Source organism: Brienomyrus brachyistius, chromosome 1 (assembly GCF_023856365.1).
Source record: "Brienomyrus brachyistius isolate T26 chromosome 1, BBRACH_0.4, whole genome shotgun sequence".
Taxonomy (NCBI): Eukaryota; Metazoa; Chordata; class Actinopteri; order Osteoglossiformes; family Mormyridae; genus Brienomyrus; species Brienomyrus brachyistius.
In genome coordinates this window covers 50374385-50390142 of record NC_064533.1, presented here as the reverse complement: position 1 = coordinate 50390142, position 15758 = coordinate 50374385, and the positions used below count along the sequence as shown (strand labels likewise).

The window sequence follows — 15758 nt, the reverse complement described above, 5'->3', positions numbered from 1 at the left end:
ACTGAGATGTGGTTACCTTGGAGAAACCAGTCTAAGATGATATGAGCTTTGTGACATGGGGAGTAATCCTGCTAGAAGTTAGCTATTAGAAGTTGGGTACACTGTGGTCATAAAGGGATGGACATGGTCAGCAAATATACTCTGATAAGCTGTGGTATTTAAATGATGCTCAACTGGTACTAAGGGAGCCAAAGTGTGCAAGACAATATCTCCGATACTACTACACCACCAATCTTTCTTTCCCTACAATCTGAGTGTCACAGCAGAAATCGAGACTCATCTGGACAGGCAGCATTTATCCAGTCTTCCATTGTCCAGTTTTGGTAAGCCTGTGCACACTGTAGCCTGCTGCTGTAACCCATTTGCTTCAAGGTTCAACATGTTGTGCATACATAGATGCTCTTCTGCATACATTGGTTAATAAGTAGTTACTGTTGCTTTTATATCATCTTGAACCAATCTAACCATTCTACTCTGACCTCTGCCATCAACAAGGCATTTCTGCCCAGAGAACCACCACTTGTTGGATGATTTTTCTTTTTAGGATTATTTTCTGCAAACCCTATAGATGTTGCATGAAAACCCCAGTAGATCAGCACTTTCTGAAATACTCATACCAGACTATCTGGCACAAACAACCGTGCCGTGTTCAGAGTCACTTAAATCACCTTTCCTCCCCATTCTGGTGTTTCATGTGAACATTACCAGAAGCTCCTTACCTGTATCTGTATGATTTTGTAAATTGTGCTGCTGACATATGATTGGCCGATTTTATATTTGATTCAATGAGAAGAGGTGTACCTAATAAAGTGGCCGGTAAACCTATTTGCGTGTACAAAGGATGAATATGATCACAGAACTAAGCGGAAAATTCAGTATTCTGGTGTTCAATTAATCAATATCTTGATAAGAATTAGTGAAGCTTAGAGGCCCTGGAGGAACAGTCCAGGGCTGTCAACAAACGTGGACCTTTGTTAGAGTTATAAAGACACAACTGTCAATTTGGAGCCTCATACACAGAGGGAAAGACAAACTCCTATTGTTGCTCTCTTGACTCAGATTTAAAACCTTTCAAATATTGGAATAGCGACTTTTTTTTCTGAATTTTAATTTTGTTTATGTTCAGCTCTGATTTCTAATTAACAGCACGACAGTGACTCCAGGGGAAACTTCCGGCATATTGATAGGAGTCTCTGAGGGGAGAACACAAGCCGCCGCTAAATGAAGACTAATGAAGACTGTCCAGTGTTTCTCATTAACCAGCTGACAGTCTGATTTGCTTGGAAGACTGGAGGGACTTCAGAGACAACAAAATACACCAAGGTTAAATACTAGGCTCTCTTTGGGTATCATGAAATAATGATGTGGCTTAACCCAACGAATGCACTGAGGTTAAATTCCAAGCTCTTCTTAGGTACCACAAAATAATTATATGGCTTAACTTGAATCCTGTCGAGCATCATAGGAAAAACATTATCAGCGTACATCCTGATGCTATCGCTGATTTTGCATTTAGAAGACTGCAACAGCAATTCACCAGGCAGCCTTCTAGCCTCATACAGTAGGCTCCTCCTGGATTATAGCATGACCAAAGGTCACATGAACAGACTTAAACCTCCTTATAGTGTTCAGAACGACTGTAAATTGACTGAAGCGTTTGTATGTGTTTCAGGCTGTTCCTTAATTTCCTGGGATAGTCTCCACTTTACAGCATTGCTAACAGTTATTTACAACTGATGGACAGATTGCATTCACAATTAAAACAACATTTATATATATTTTCTCCAAGATGTGACCTAGCCTGGACAAACACACCTTTGAATAATGACACTTAGCTGCCCCAGATACCGATCACCTCCCAGCATTTCTGCTATTCTGTGCACATAGGTAGTCTGCCTGTCTGAGGAGACATCATCGACGGGCGGGAACCTCATTTATAAAGGCTGCAGAAATGATTAAGGAGTGCGTTATCAGCCCAAGGAGAAAACTGGAGACATCATTACCGGAAAATAACATGTCACACCCCAGAAAGCGCCACATACAAAAGCCCGGGTTGCAGAGAAAACAAAATTTGTAGCGTAGGTGTACACCAAGACTGCTTTCATTACATAGAAACACCTTAACGGTATATACGTTATATAACGGTAAGCAGAAACATGTATGCATTGTAAGATCTCATGTTTCAGGCAAATTTATCAATACATTTTACTTTGCTTTACTTTGTTTTGTAGTCCCAGGTCAATTCTCTCAATTCTCTTCCCAGATGTTGTTCAATAAATGCTAGAGCAAGTACAGCTATCAGTGAATGCTGTGACATTTCTATGCTGATGCAAACCTTCTTCCCAATAAACTGCTCACCAAAATAACTTATAATCCTTTGCAACATATGTCTGGAGGTCCAATGGCGGAAAGAACATAAGTAATGAATTTCTGAAGAGTGGAGGAGTGGGCTGCAATCTGATGAATCATCCCGCAATAAGATGCCATGGAACTCTTCACCTTGAAGCTGCCAAGCTCTGAAACCCAACATTTTCTAAAGTTTCACAAGAATGAATTCATCCACAAATATTGCTCTTATCTTGCAATTTATTAATTCTCTGATATGAGGGATATTTCTCAGAACTGTTCCAAAATCCTCATGACTGTCATCAGGGTACAGATCATTAGGCAGAATCCACAACCAGGACCCCCACAGAACACCCAGACCATAAAGAGGGTAAAACCGTCCTCTACTAACCAATGACGTCAATGACATGTTTGAGGCGCATAGCTAATCTTCACAGCAATGTCAATATTCAGCCACTCCAAAAACTACCAAGACGACCAAACAAGGAGGTCACCAAAATATTGACCAAGCAAGTGTGATGTAGGTTTACTGAAAATCTCCTATGTCAACCATGTGATACCCACCCTTTGTGACACTAGGCTCATGACAATTTTTTACCCACCACTTGTGTCACTTGAGCAAATATCCATCCATCCATCCATCCATCCATCCATCCTTCCCCGAAATGCTTATCCGTTTCTCAGGGACAGAAAGGGGTTTAGAGCCTAATTTATAGACAAAACGTTAATATATTATAATTTGATGATTTTAGTAATCGATGTATGAATACCTTGACTGCCACAAGTATGTGAGCACTGAGTCCATGATGACCATTCTGAGAGCAGACAGTTAACTGGACAGTCCACCATACAGGGAACCTCGAGCTTCCAGGTTTTAACTAAACCTAGCTGTAAAGAAAAAAGAAAAGTATATTACTCATCATGTTTAGTTATATGTCAGCTCTCCATCACTTATAAGGCTAAAACATTTTTGTTAGGGGTGTGCAATGAGCATGACAGTAAAATATTTAAATACATTTCATCTCATTTATTGAAAATAACACAACTAATTGGAACATTAAAACCCTTTGCGTCTCCTCTCTAGTCTCACCCTTCTACCCTACATAATGGTGAAAATGAGAGAGAGCAAACCTCCTCGCACATGTTCAGCTCCACGACCTCCCCATCACTGCGCACGCAGTCTAGAAGCCTTGTCCTCTTGCCTTGTCCACATATGGCGTTCTCACTCAATAGGCACGTACTCCAGTCTACCATACACACACAAAGGCGAAGTGCTTACGTTTGTGTACAGTGTCTTGTAGGGTAATAACACCATATCTAAACTGTTTAATACAGAGAGTAGATTTATAAGTATAGATTTATTTTAGCTGCTTAGTGTGGGCAGATGGAATGCAGGATGATGGCAAAGGGCTCGGTTAAACTAAGCAGTTGGTTCTTTGTGGAAATGGGTCACCAGCCCACGTCTTCAGGTAATGAACCCCAGCTGACTGATTAGGCTGCTTCCCTTTTTGGGGTTTGTGAGAAGTAGCTTAGCCTAGCAAGTAACACTATTTGATGTGTGCTTGTGTTAATTCAGGTTTAGTATATAGTGGTTTCTGTTCTTTTAGTGTCAGGGAGATTATGCTTAGAGTTTTCCATCACGTTGTGTCCACTTTCCTTAAGTGGGCTTTAGCATTGTAGTTTTTTGAGTAATAAAATCCATTTGTAGCTTTTGAACCCAGTTTTGACTCTGTCCTTTACCCCGTAACCTTCCATGATAGCATGATCACACTCAGTGACATACATAAAGTACAGTTTTATTTTGTTTTTACACCACAGCTCCTTTTTTTTTACAGAGGCAATTCAGGTTAAGTTCCCACCTCAAGGACCCCAGAGTGATGACACTGAGAAAAACTTCACTGGCCCAGAGATGGCAGAGCATTAACCAGCTGAATGTACCTGAGAGATTGTAGTGGTAAGTAAAACAGTTGCTGTTGAGGATGCAGCTCTCCGTCTGGTTGTCTTCTGGGCAGCTTTTCCTGGTCAGTGACAATCTCAGCTGCTGCCTTAAACGCCTCCGTACTGTGCTCTGGTCACATGGCTACAGAAGGTGTGACAGGCAGTATGATGCTAAAGCACTGCAGCAAAAACAAGGCACTGACGACGACATGGGACATACGGGAAGACATTAAACATCAAATGATGTTATTAATAAGCAAAGCCCGGATATTTAAGCTAGAAGAAATACTGTTTTTAGAATGTAGTCACCCTACCCCACAGGTTATATTATTATGTTGCAAGGTCAAATTAAAATGTATGTAGATTATATCATTTTGTACTCATAAGCAACTCTAGGTAATTCCCAGATGGTTGATGTGTTGAAAAAGTTGAAAAACAGACCAAATCAGGAACCAGGACACGAAGCCCAAAGAAAACTACCAGTGTCAATGTCAGAACACCTCTGAAATGGCAAGGCTTATGGGGGTGTTTAATGTCTGCTGTTGTATGTACCTTGTGAGAGTGGTCTGATGAGGGAAAAACTATGATCCTTCAACAGGGTGTTAACCAGCCAAGACTGCAAGACGCAAGATGTGAAGGTTATGCTGTGTGATATCTACCAACAGAAGGGCTACTGTGGCATAAATGGCAGATAATTTTTATGATCATGAGAGTAATGTGTCACAGCACAAGTGCATGGAACCGCGCTGCATTCTGGGCTACAGCTGTGGGTTGGACTTGTCGGTCCAATGCATCCCTCAAATGCTCGACCAATGCATCCCTCAGATGCTCCACCAATGCATCCCTCAGATGCCATTTGTCCCGCAGTAGCCCTTTAGTTGACTTGTATCAAATGTGAAAGCCTTATTTCACATCCCGCATTGTTACGTTCTGGCTGCGCAACACCATGTTGAAGGATCATAGTTTTTCCTTTCAGTAGATACACACCACAGCTGAACATGAGCATCCTACAAGCCTTGCTGTTTAGGAGATGTTCTGACCCAGTTATCTGGCCATAATGATTTTCCTCTTGTCATCGTCACTTGGGCCTCTACCTCTGCCCATTTCCTCTGCATTCAACATGACAACTATAAGTACCAAATGTTGGCTTACCGTCCAATATATCTCAGACCTTGACACACACCATTTTTACTACACAATCAACAAACACACACAAATACACTACTGTGCAACTTTCTAGTCTGAATTTCTGATGGACACCCATTTATCTCAATGGTACCGTACACATAGTTAATGTGTGACTCAGACCTTGGCTAAAAGCATTATACAATCCAATAACATGCGGTTAGGCATATTTGTATCACTAAATTGCCCTGAATGTGAGAGTATGTGCCCTGCAATGGATTGGCATCCTGTTCAGGGTGTGCTCTGACTTGTGTCCTGTGCTTCTGGGGTAGGCTCCAGGCTAACACAGACAGCAGGAGCTGGATGGTCGAGTATTATTCCATAAATAACATGCCACACTTACTGCTGGACACAAGCTCCACTGCTCCCACTGTGACATGACGCACTCGTCAGCGCAGGGCAGGAAACATGTCTGACCCATGAATGGCATGTCGTCAGCGTTACAGAGGCTGTCGTCCACGATATCGCTGGGACCTTCACCGCCCCTCTTCATGCATCTGCCAAGAGGCCGGAGGGAGGAAACACTCAGCCCCAATTTCCAGCGCCGATGGTGGTAGGGAGGAGAGGTGGGCCCACCTGACTTTGCGGCTCTGCACGCCCTCACCGCAGCCCGGCAGCTCGTCTACGGCATTAACGGCGCACGCTGACCAGGGCTCGGGCGCCCACACATATTGGCCACACTCGTTGCGACATGGCACTGCCTCATACACCTGGGGACACACAAAGGGGAAGTCATGGTGACTGTCAAGGGGCAACACAAAGACCAGGCATCGGCGCACCCAAATAAGGGAACACATATCTTCATGTGACACATTTGTTTAGTTTTTTGTTTTAGTTTAATTTCTCTTGGGATGTTGCTGATTAAACATATTATAGTAGTATTTAAGTAACTGCTAAGATATCATCAGATTTTAGTCTACTTGCCAAAAATGAACGAAATTTGTGCTCATGCACAAATGGTTATGTTAGGGTACACAAATGTGTCACAGAGAAATTAAAATAAAAAATTTAAGAAAAATCAAAGCCAGTCAGCACCATTATAATTTTACCTGGTGATTATAAAACCCTAACATGACACATAAGTACAGAAAAAACAAAAACCACATAATACAATGTCATTACTATGAAAGCTTAAATATATATTGAATTCACATGACACAAAATGTCGCTTAAGGTGGAACAAACAGTGCCAAGTATTGAAGGCTACACAGTCAGCCCTCGTACCTCTTATCTCCCATCTGTCTCTGCAGCTGTTCGCAACGGGCTCAAAGGTCAATCATATTTACTTCACGCACGCACTCATCTGTATGTATATTTTGTCCGGAGCATCTACACCGTTTGTTTTAGTTACAAAGTGTCACCAAATTACAGATAAATTACAGACCACATCATGGATTTCCTAATACAGACAGGCTGACTAAAACCATCCCACCATCGCATGGCAACAGGTCAAGCAAAGCACCAATCTCCACTGTCATTAATGCTCAAAAAGTGGCAGTTTTGATAATTATCTAACTGGAACATGCATTGCAAATTGTACTAGGAAATTAGGCTTCAAAAATACAACTTGCTGGAAATTAAGTACAAAACCTCTTAGAACAAGAAACCATCTGGTGATGATTGGAGAAATAATGGCTTTCTGTACTCTCTGGAGCAAAATGTATTCTTCTCTTTCATCCCTTCTAGCTTTTGTTTCTCCTACAACTCTAGTGGATCTCTGGACTGTAACATAACACAACACTGGGGTATGCTCCTCTGAGGGCACTATCAAAGGGTTTCACCCACTATTCACAAGAAAACAAATTGCCCAGACTCATCGCAAACCACCAACAACGGGGGCAGTAAATGAAACGAAGGAGGAATTTCAGTCAAGTGTGCTCCGTGCTTGTTTTCCTCGCCAAGGACACTCAAATCAAAATAAGCCTCTGTTACTCTTCACTAAAGATGGGGGAGCGGCAAGAGGTTATCAAAATAAGTATGGCGGAGCCTGGCATGCATTTCCTTCATTAATTGGAGCAGAGCACAAATACAGAATTAGAAGCACTAACCTGAGCCTTTGGACGTCCGCATTAGCAGTTTGAGACAAGCAGCAGGGGAGAGAAATGATATGTCCATTAGTTTGCTTAGCGTCTCCTTTTATGCTCTCCGTCTCATGCTTGGTTAAGGTACAAGTGCATAGAAAGCCAGACTCTAATTTACATACCACTGTCTAAGCGAATTGGGCAAGGAGACCTAGTCACGGGCTGCAGGTCTGACTTTATTAAATGGCCGACGATCATAGGGCAGACTTTTGCTAGCACAAGAGCTAGTTCCATGGACTGAACTTGCCATTTTGTTTCAATAGTTACTACTGTCAGTTTAAGGGGTGGGCAAACTTATCGGCAAAGGGCCGGTGTGTATGCAGGTTTTTGAGGTAACCTTTAGGTCAGCTTCTCAAACTCAGATGTGAGGACTGTTCAGCCAAACAGTCCTCTAATTAGTAATCTGATTAGGGAGTTGCAGCGAAGACCCGCATACACACTGCCCCTTTGCGGATAAGATTGCCCACCGTTGGTTTAACGTGTATCCCTTGTATAAGTACAGCATAAATGATAAGCTAGTTGGTATTACATCCATCGCCTTGAGCAGTAAGACAGAAGCAGGTAGCACTGTGTTAAGGAACTAGATTTATGTGCAAGCAATTGCAGACAAATCTCAGCATGAGCTCAGCAATTGTACTGTAGAAAGAGACAGCTAATATGAATTTCTTTTACAGAGAAAATGTCCCAATTGACAGCTGCAGTCACCCAGTAGGAAAATAACTGCACGTTAGTTAAGGTCACAGGCTCTTCCGACAGCTCTTACAGGCCAACGCTTTGGCTAGAATTCTAAAGACTTCCAGCAGGCTTCACAATACAGCAATTTCTTTGTAAACCTCATTAAGTGTCACAGTTTGAACCTAACTGCAGAATGATTGGAGCGTTACTGTCACCTGTACATAATCGAAAACAACAGTGTGGCATAAAGACTTATGGAGACAAATTTCCTTTTCATGACGGGAGTTAATAGACTTGCAAGATGCTAGCGAATGTTGACAATGCCACAACAGATGTGGAACAAAAAAGGAAGAAAATGATGAGTCACATTATTGCAATGATTCAGGAAGAAAAAAAAACCCAGATCTTCCCTCAGCACATACTGGCACGATGCTCTACCAAAATACAGGTGTAAAACATATCCAACTTTTGTGACATACTGTACATAACAAAGCATCTACCAGAAAACAAACTCAAACTAACTACATTCTTATTTCAGTAAAAAGTATCCTAACAATATGAATTAAAACGCCAAAAAATACAGACTATTATACTGTTTGATACTGATTATACAGCGCAATGACATAATTTAGCATTGCAGCCCATACCTTAAATATTTTAAGTAATATTTTATATACTGCATGTATGGTGTTTAACATAATTACTTTAGATATGTTGATTTACTATAGAAATGTTGTTTAAATCATGGAAATTGAATTGGAAAATTTAAAACTACAATGGACGTCTTCATATATTTCTCCTCCTTCAGTTCAAAAATATTTCCGTGGAACATAGTTGCATAGTCTGATGGGAATTAGATGATTTTGTTTTGGAACGATATCAATAGTCATGGTGCAGATGGCCATTTCATAATTTTTTTTTTCCAATTTGATGGGCGTTGAGGCACTCCACTGCTGTCAGATGTCAAGTGAACATTAGGCATGCCAAAATGTTTCACTCTTCTCGTTTTTTGGTATTCTAATTAGCCGATATGGCTACGGCTAACCTTTTTAACGAAACGGGAAGCTCTGGGCCATCTGGAGAATAGGAGGAGCTCAGTGATGCTTGATAGCTCCTGGCTGCTCCTGGGCCTCCGGGACGTCCGACCTCAGAGTTTCTGACTGAAAGGAGTCGGCTTGTCCTGCACAAATGCACCTTGTAAAAATGGCATCCGCGGCTATCTGGAAATCAACCACACCACGTTCCTATGGGACCAGTGATTTGAAAAAAAGCTGAAGTTCATAGACTAGCCAGCCGGCCAGTGAATACTACCTTGGCATCTGGATCCATTTTCATGACTAGTACATGATTCAGTAAAAATTGAATAGTGTTTGTGACTGATTTGGGACCTAGGAGTTTGTATTGGCTGAATTAAACTACTCGGTAATATTTTACATTTCCATCCATCCATGCATCCATCCATGCTTATGCTGGTCAGCGTCACAAGAGAGCCTGGAGCCTACATCTAACATATTTCCTGCAAAAATGATGACATAAAGAGGATAATTCTGAAACTCTCATTCCTGGCATCAATCTGCAGTTTTAAAATAGCCTAAAATGTTCAAATGGTCTTACCAGAAAATATGTGGCACTCTCGCATGCTAAGCAAGCGGGAGATTTGCAACATTTTTGCTGTGACATGCTGAAACCAGTAAGACACAGTAACGCTATATTAGTTTCTAGGAAACCATTTCTTCACTCCTTCTTCACATTTTCCTGAATATAGAGTTCCCTGATTACAGACGCTGCTAATCGCTGCCTTGGCAATGGGTAACAAATAACACCTCATCAAACCCGTAGTCTGAAGCAGAATATCATTCTGAGGCGATGTACTGTACCAAATGCAAGATGTGGAAGTATATATTTACAGGGGTGGATTATCACTCAAATCTGTTTTCTTTTGTCAAGGAAGTATTGTGTTAACACACATAGGGAATGGAGATGGAAGAGGACTTGATTCAGTTCTGTGCATTAAAGAAAGGTGTATTTGTTCCATGGCAAATATTTCATAGCTCTGATAAACACCCCGGATCTCAGCTTCAGAAAGGTGCAGCATGGGACACTCAGTAGAAGACATTTACAAAACGGTACTGCATTTCAGGAAACCTAATCATCATTTTTAGATCTTTTTTTTTAACATAACCCATCAGTGAATAACATTAATCTGCTAAATTAGTAATGATTTGCAGTCATAATAGAAGATTCCAGGAGAATGTCCAGGAGATCACCATAACCATCACCGCCAAAAACAAAACACTAATGGTCATGGACCGAACATGTCTGAGACGCATAAACGCAGCAGATCACACGTCAAGGTACCAGCATACAAGCCACTGTATCTCCGCACTTTTAAATTCAAGCAACATTTTATTTATTTCCAGTTTCAGGCCAGAAACTGATTTCCCCATAAGATGATTTAAATTGTTCGGACCACGCAATAAGTGGTTCCCGCTGCACAGCGACAGACCTGCAAGCACAACGAGTGAATGGCTGCTATTACTGAGTGCCTGGGTGTGATACGACACTTATGGCCGCGGTGAGTTATGCAAGTGTGACAGGACGCGGACTGCAGCACTAGCTAAGCCTGTTTCAGAGCTCCAGTGGGCAATGAAGAGCTTAAATCATGCGCATAATGGGGGCCTGCAGAGATAAAGACTACAAGTCTTAACTCCAATACCGGAAGAACAGTATTATATTAAATACATATTTTGCTCCCTTTCTGTGTAGCACACTGTTGCTGTGTGATAGCCGCTGTCTGTTGGTTCAGTGCTTGTCTGGGTTTAAGATATTTTCAAAAACATCCTTGGACTTGTTTGTGGTGAGACAGCATTTTGTTTGAGGATCTTTGAGTATTTTTTTGGATTCAACACATAGGCGCCACTCTATGACATGCTTGCCTCTTCAACAAAACTGACTGTGCACACTGGAAAGGGAGGAGGCAATATCTTAGGGTGCGATACATAATTTTAACAAAATGACATTCTTCCCATCAAGTTCACTTACACAGTTAGAAAGATCCAGAGCTGATCCAAGGACAAACAGTGGGATGCTCCTCAAGAGGAATACCAGTCCATTCGTTACAGAGCATAATAGTCAGATAACTGTATATTTTGATCAACAGAGATCCATTTTTGGTTATTGTTAAAATGCTGAAACGTTATCCAGGTTTTTAGCTATTTAATTGTTGTTAATTTTATGATCAACTATTTAACCCCATATATTAGAAGAGAGATCCAAACATATTTTGCATGGTTAAATATCTCCGATGAGATGAGTGTTCCAGAGAGAGTCAAATCTACTTTCAGCAAACCAATCTTCCAATAAAACAATAATGGGAAATGGTACGCTACTGGTGCCCAGTCAATGAGTGTTTTGGCATCTCTGGTTTAGCCATGACTGAGAATCTCCACGATACAGCTTGCTGATCTGAGCCGAAGAAGGAGACAGCCACAGCAGATCTGAAAGGACAGATGCACTGTGTAAATTACATTTTAGGCTGTAATTTCATATCGAGTCATTTTTTTTGCCAGCTGTGCAAGCAGCCCCAGCAACATCTGTGCTGGGACTGTGGATAGCGCAGGACACTCGTAACGGTGCTTCAGCGATAAGCTGAAGGAGGTCTGTGCTGAATCCAGCACTGTGAAAGGTTTCATCAACATCATTTGTTTCAAAATTGATTTTCAAAAACATTTTTGTAGATGTTTCCCATAAGAAATGTGATTAATAGCTCAAGCCTAAGATAACCAAGCTGACGTTCTAGTTGATAATTACTGGCCATGATAAATATGAAGCTGGATCTTCAGGTTATTTTAATTTTTACTGTTAGTAATATGTTTACTAAATCACTACCTCCTTCCTCTGACCAAATTCAACAATTTTATGATGAGTTAAATCTGACTTAATTTCAGCACAAACTGGTCACCAAGCCAATGAGCATAGCTAACCAATCTTTACGCTGGTTGTTTAAGTTTACTGGTTATATTGGCATTAAAGCCTACTGATTACATCCCTACCATTACCGGTAGAACATTATTTCTAATATAAGCTTACAGCAGACAGCATTAATTGAAAAACATCACGGTTATGCTGAACATTGCTACAGAGCTACTCCAGCTTTGGGAAATCACAGTGTTTAAGTGTACATACTACCAGGAATGAAAAGTAAATTTCCCATCTTCACAGCAAGAATAATCAAATCTCGCCTGCATCAAGGTATCAAAAGATGGCAGTTACAGAATCAGTATATTTTTAAGAGCTTATGAAGAACGTGCTGGTTAGCACAGCATTTAGAGACTATGGAGTGAAGCTTTTGTACAAGAAATAAACTTCATTCTAATGACTTACAATACTTAGAAGTGGCACAAGCACATTATACACTGTTTCTGCAATCCTATAAATAGAAATATGATCAAGTGCATAACTTGCCTACATCTCTCCCTTTGTCCACTCCAACAAAATAAACTGAATTCTGAAACAGAGAAATTTCACAGGTGATTAGAGGGATTATACAGGTGGCCATGTGGCTATGGATGTAGGTTTTACACGTGATTTGTGTGAAGGGGGAACACCTGAAAGGTGAAAGAAGTATTGGATAAGTACCAGCCCATTAGAAAAAAAAAAACAATATAATCTGTTGAATCAAGCCTCAGCACTTGTCCACTGGGAGAAATTGAAACCACCTGCAACAACTTCACCATACATTCACACAGATGATGCCAGACAGGTGTGCCAATATCACTAATACAATGCCTGCCGCCAATAATGAGATGATACCGATAAAAATTCATCTCCCTTTTTAGAGATTAAAACAGGCATTAGCAAAAGCAGTATGAGATATTTTGTTGGCAGCTTATTAGAGACCAATTAAGCTGGGGACATTATAAAGCCTGCTAGCGGCCACTTAACCATCTGTACATAAATCTCCAAATGAACACATTTGAATATTTTTCACGCAATCTGCCTCATCTGCATGCTGACCTCTACCAGTGACAGTGTCCTCTAAAGACCATTCAGACAGAGGGCTTTCAAAGTAAAAGTCCTCTTTAAAGTTCCTCTTTAAAACATGACCCTATGGGGAATACAGTGTGGAAAAAAGTAGGAAGAGGGGGAAAAAAATCTAAGTGTACACTGATGCTAGCAAGGGTTTTCCTTCATTGTGTATATGTCACATTAAACAAGCTTAAAAAAACACTTTTATGCCATGCCAGATTATTACATGTTGAAATACACCATTTTTAATTGTGAATCTTTACCTGGTCCCTAATTATAAATTACACCAGGTCTGGTACATATCCATTAAGTTTGCATCCTGCTGTGGGGCACATCACAAAAGTGCTGCTTTTTTATTTTGTATGGCGAGTTATGATATTTGATTATAAACAGTATCTATTATAAATATGTCAATAAATGTATATTTAGCATTTGAAATTTTGTTGAAAATGGGATGTTTGCAAAAATTACAAAACAGCAATTCAGTCAAATAAATAAATAAACACACACACACACACACACACACACACACACACACACACACACACACACACACACATATATATCTTTTAAGAATGACCACCAATATTTTGCTTTATGTTATAAATGTATTTTGTCAGGATGTCTGTCATTGCGTACTGAAGGGATATATTACTAAAAATACAATACGGTTTCTTAAGTACTGCACATCATTACAATTGTTTCCTTATTAAAAAAATCTTACCTGTATCTGGCTCAGTTTTACATAACCTAAAAATGCACACCCCTCTGCCCATCTAACAATGGCCATTCATTTCTCATTTACCAATGGACCTTCCCTGCAAGTCCAATTTTAAAATCATAAAATATTGTTCTTAGCAAATAAGATCAAGTTTCAGTGGATTTCTGTTTCTTAAACAGCTACAGGTATGTGGATTTTGCCTCACAAGCCATGAATACTGACTGCCATTTGACTCTGAAAAGACTTGCAGAAGGGCAATGGAAATTTTTTCTTGAGTGCTGCCTTTTTGTGGCTATTTTTCTTCGTGACAAATAATTTCCCACGGCTTCCTCCGCTTAAGGGAAGCTATTGTTAGCCTGAGAGAGCCACTGCATTCTCCTTCTGCTTGCTGGTTCGTGCTGCTGAAGCCGCTGATGTCAATCTACCAATGAAAACCAAGAAATAAATCACAGAAGAACAAAAATATCTTAATACTAGAAAAAAATACTAGAATGCTACTCTGTAAGGCTCCAGCCAAGTGGATCGATTCCTTTTGAAACCAGCTATGCACATTCACATTTGCGAATAGAGCATGCCGTCATGGTTTTTCATCTCATACATTTTTGCACAGTGGCTCTATTTGACTTTTATATATCTGTGCTGTAGTATGGCTCCCTGCTCACCAAAAATTCCTTTGGCAGCAAAAGCTTCAGCCTGGAATATCGAAGCATGTCGGGTTTCCAGCTACATTAACTCAGTATTGACTTGTTCCATCAGTGAAAATAAACGACTCACTCCCGCACTTCCAAAGGGCAAGCAATTTGAAATGCACCCTCTGTGCACTCTTTTATGGACAAACAATATGTGCGGTGTTGTTTCCGTCAGCCCATTGTATTTACACAGTCTGTGCTATAATGCTGTGGGAATGGAGAATAATATTGTCCACCCTAAGAAATGCTCACCTCATACGTGGTACTACTCTTATTTAATAGTAGACCATTTTTGCCATTTGGAAACGATTTATTTTAACAGGCTATAAGTTTTAAAGAAATGCAGAAGTCTGGATTAATACAGTTTGGTGCCAGGTTTTGTATATATAATTTTTGACTGAATTTTGTTAGCACAGGCATAGAATACATCAAAAATTATAAGATGGAGATAGAAGGAAACCAATGATAACACAACCAGCCTCAGGTGCCTGAAATCCCCACCTGTAAATACATGCACGTCACATGGACAACAGCGTAGAAAGTCCTCCTTGGACAGCTGAATAAATGAAGTGGGTTCTAACTCTATATAAACAGAACCTCCCCTGACAGTTTCTGGTCTCACAGAACATACTCCACAGCGTTGCCATTGCTTCGGTTCGGTGTATATCCGTGTACCATGGTGGGAGAAGTGGAGAGGGACACTATATCTGTTCTGTTAAATTCAATCATTTTCTTCTCTGTGTCTTTATTGTTGTATAATAAAAAACCAAAGGCTTGATGTTTGTATATGCAAGCAGTTGAAAATATTCACCAAACAATGATTATAATGCACTTAGCAGTTTTAATTCTTCTAATTTACTTTTTTTGCCAAAATAAATTTACTCTGGCACAAACAAATTCACAATACCTTTTTCATGGAAATTTGTTGTTCTATGGTTTAAAATTCATTTCATACTAAGTCTAATTTGTTTAAATATATTTTAATACTAAAATACAGCATCTTTGATTACCTGGATTGGGTCATTTGGTATATTATATACACTGCATGTGTATATGCAACTGCTTCACCATGTGTGAAATTATATGATTATTTGT

General features: G+C 40.2%; 1 protein-coding gene across 1 annotated transcript in view; it reads right to left on the bottom strand.

The window, feature by feature from the left end:
• thsd7ba (thrombospondin, type I, domain containing 7Ba) overlaps positions 1 to 15758 on the bottom strand; it is a 100045-nt gene that overhangs the window by 8676 nt on the left and 75611 nt on the right. Inside the window, exons 17-21 of the mRNA XM_049003305.1 lie at positions 6046 to 6179; positions 5813 to 5966; positions 4285 to 4426; positions 3478 to 3593; positions 3117 to 3234 (exon numbers count right to left, since the gene is read on the bottom strand). Of these exons, the coding sequence (XP_048859262.1) occupies positions 3117 to 3234; positions 3478 to 3593; positions 4285 to 4426; positions 5813 to 5966; positions 6046 to 6179 (664 nt within the window). The remainder of the gene's footprint in view (positions 1 to 3116; positions 3235 to 3477; positions 3594 to 4284; positions 4427 to 5812; positions 5967 to 6045; positions 6180 to 15758) is intronic.